The 3,421-nt window shown below is 36.9% G+C and overlaps 1 protein-coding gene across 1 annotated transcript in view; it reads left to right on the forward strand.

The window, feature by feature from the left end:
• LOC106753445 overlaps nucleotides 1-2,770 on the forward strand; it is a 5,568-nt gene extending 2,798 nt beyond the window's left edge. The window contains exons 2-6 of the mRNA XM_014635253.1: nucleotides 9-1,186; nucleotides 1,270-1,493; nucleotides 1,566-1,823; nucleotides 1,910-2,111; nucleotides 2,720-2,770. Coding sequence (XP_014490739.1) covers nucleotides 9-1,186; nucleotides 1,270-1,493; nucleotides 1,566-1,823; nucleotides 1,910-2,111; nucleotides 2,720-2,770 — 1,913 coding nt within the window. The remainder of the gene's footprint in view (nucleotides 1-8; nucleotides 1,187-1,269; nucleotides 1,494-1,565; nucleotides 1,824-1,909; nucleotides 2,112-2,719) is intronic.
• Nucleotides 2,771-3,421: the final 651 nt, after the last annotated feature.

Here is a 3,421-nt window from a genome sequence, read left to right on the forward strand (position 1 = left end):
TGGTGAAGAAGTTGAAGTTGGTGGTGAAGAAGCTGAAGTTGGTTGTGGTGTAGGGGAAGAAGGTGATGATGATAGTGAAGATGTTGAAGATGTAGTTGCTGATGATGATAGTGAAGATGATTTGGTGGATGTTTTTGTGCATACAGATGAAGAAGTCAAAGAGGAGGATGTTGATAGTGAAGATGAGATGGTGAATGTTGGTACAGGAAGTGGAAGTAGGAAGTCAAAGTTGCATGCCCAGGCTAGGGGCTTATCAGATAGTGAGTGGGAATCTGATGAATGTGGTAGTATTGATGAAAGTGATGATGACTCAAGGAATGAAACACCCCGATATGGAGATTTTGGGGTATGCTCAGAGCCAAGTAATATGAAAGAATATAAATGGGTGTTGGGGACATACTTCCCTGAAAAAACTGATTTCATTGATGCAATTAGGACATATGGAATACATAATGGTAGAAAGTTGAAGATTTCTAAAAATGACAAGAGAAGAATATGTGTTAAATGTTGTGGATCACAAGGGAAGTGTCCTTGGTATGCATATTATGCCTATAGGAGTATCCAAACTACATGGCAACTAAGGAAGATCATTGATAAACATACATGTAGTAGGGAATTCAACATTGGTCTAGTTACCAAGAAATGGTTAAGTAGGAAATTAGAGAAGACCATGAAAGCAAATCCAGAAATCAATCTGAGAAATCTGCATAGTAAGTTTTCAAAAAAATGGAATATTGGTGTGTCTAGGTCTACAACAACCAAGGCAAAAGCCATGGATACCGCCAACATTGAAGGTTGTTTCAAACTGCAGTATGAAAGACTATATGATTATGCACATGAGTTATTGAGATCAAACCCTGGTTCAACAGTAATAGTAAAAGTGGGACGAAATGGGGATAATGTTATATTCAACAGAATTTATGTGTGTTTCAAAGCATGTAAAGACAACTTTGTCTGTTGTCGCCCTATCATACATTTGGATGGTTGTTTTTTACAAGGCAAGTATGGAGGTGAGCTTTTAACTACTGTTGCAAGAGATGGTAATGATCATATGTGTCCATTGGCCTATGTTGTTGTTGAAGTAGAAAATAAGGAGACATGGACTTGGTTTTTAGAATTGTTAATTGATGATCTTGGAGGAGGAGGATTCTGTTCAAGGTGCACATTTATGTCAGATCAACAGAAAGTAAGTAAAATTATTCATTTCGTTCATTGCTTTCTTGCACATGCCAATTTAACACTCATGGTTACATTGATTACTGTTTTTAGGGACTTATGCAAGCTTTCCGACAATTGTTGCCTGGTGTGGACCAACGTTTCTGTGTCAGGCATTTGTATTCTAATTTTCGGAAGAAATTTCCTGGGATAATTCTTAGACAATTATTGTGGATGGCAGCAGCAGCTTCACACCCCCAAGCATGGGAATCGGTCATGAGACAAATCAAGGATGTCAACGAAGACGCTTTTAAACACTTGATAAGTATTGCACCAAGGTAAGTGCATAAATCCTTTAAACAGTTGAAGGTTTCTTTTTTTAAAAAATCCTTATCTTGAACGTGTTGCAGGTTTTGGTCTAGGTCCAGGTTTTTGGGAAGACCTTCATGTGACACAGTTGTCAATAACATCTCTGAAGCTTTTAACAGCGTAATTGTAGATGCAAGGGGGAAACCTATTATAACAATGTTGGAAGACATTCGCAGCTACCTAATGAAGAGGTGGGCATCCAACAGGCAGAAGATAACTAAGTATGAAGGTTCCATTTGCCCCAAAATTCAAAAGAGACTTCATAAGGAGCTACAGAAGACACAATATTGGATACCTAAGTAAGTAAATTTAACATAAAGACATGATTTCACACTTTTTTGCTTCGTCTTGTAAAGTTCTTTGCTTCTTTATGATGCTTTGACAGTTGGTCAGGGCTGCAAGTATTTGAGATCCGGCATACATCCAATCTTGCAGAAAAATATGTGGTTGATGTAGACAAAAGAGATTGTAGCTGCAGGAAGTGGATTCTCACAGAGATACCTTGCTGCCATGCACTCACAACTATGAGCTGTGGGAAAGAACATCATATCCTGATATTTTGCCTCCTCCTAATAGGGTCTTGCCAGGTAGACCAAGAAAAAAAAGAAGACTGGAGAGTTAGGTGCAAATGAGGGATGATACTCAACTTGGACAAGCTGGAATCCCAAAGAGATGTGGCATTTGTAGGCAATTAGGGCATAGAAGAACTAATTGCCCTCAAGCAAGTCAACATCAACACCACCAAGCTACAACAAACCCCACTGAAGGAAGTGAAAAACAACACCAATAACCTACACCACATGGCACTCAAGGAAGTCAACAAGAAGACCATCAACCTACGCCACATGCCACTCAAGGAAGTCAAATTACTCAAGATGACACTTCAACACCAGTTTAGATATTGGTGACAAATCTGTTGCATTTTGGATATGTATGACTCAAGTAATATGTATTTTGAATATGTACTTTAATGTTTAAGTACTTGAAACTGTCATGTATTATCTTAAGTGATGTATTTTGGAAGACTATGATGTATTTACCAGCTACAATTCTATTATGTATTTTGCAAGACCAATATATGAAATTGCTATCTTCTCCTTGTAATTGTGCTGTCAATTCCATTTGCAATTCTACTGCATAATTGAGAGATTATGGGTCAATTTTTTTGCCACTGTGATTCTGATGTTTTTGGCAGTTTAAGCAAGTCTTAGTTTTGGTTTTAAAGCTGCTAGACCAGTCCATTTGAGGTCAGATGCATTTATATGAAATATAGCATGTGAAACCATCATATTTCAACAAATTTTGGAACTTGCAAGGTCATTTTCAGTTGCTGCAATTTCCAGTGAAGTGTAAATGTTGGTATAAGTTAATTTGATCATTTACAATGTGTGTGCAATGTTACATTGGTCTTTTGCTTGTCTTTCTGCAAAATCACAGTTTCAACCCTCAAATTTTACTCAATTTGGAACTCAATTTTATTCAATCACTCAATCACAGTTCCATTTGATTTAGCATCTTTTATTCTGCAGATTTAGTATGTCTTCTCAAAGTTCATCACATATAATGTCTCAAAGTTCATGAAACCACAACCACAATATCATAATAACACAAACATTATATACCAGTAACAACTTCTTCTTCATTGAATAAAACTTTTTCATTACAACCAGATTCTTCATTACACTAATTTTCTGCATTAAAACAAAAGACATAGAAACATGATGTTCATAAACCCCATGAAACATACAAACCCCAACAACACCTTCTCCCTTTTCTGATAACCTAAAATTGATTTCTCCAAACTAAGAATCTTTCTCCTTTGCCATCCAATTGTATTGTCCCTTTCATCCATATAACCTTCAGTGCGCCATTTGAAGTAATCACATCCTCGCACTTC

Source organism: Vigna radiata, unplaced genomic scaffold, assembly GCF_000741045.1.
Source record: "Vigna radiata var. radiata cultivar VC1973A unplaced genomic scaffold, Vradiata_ver6 scaffold_133, whole genome shotgun sequence".
Taxonomy (NCBI): domain Eukaryota; kingdom Viridiplantae; phylum Streptophyta; class Magnoliopsida; order Fabales; family Fabaceae; genus Vigna; species Vigna radiata.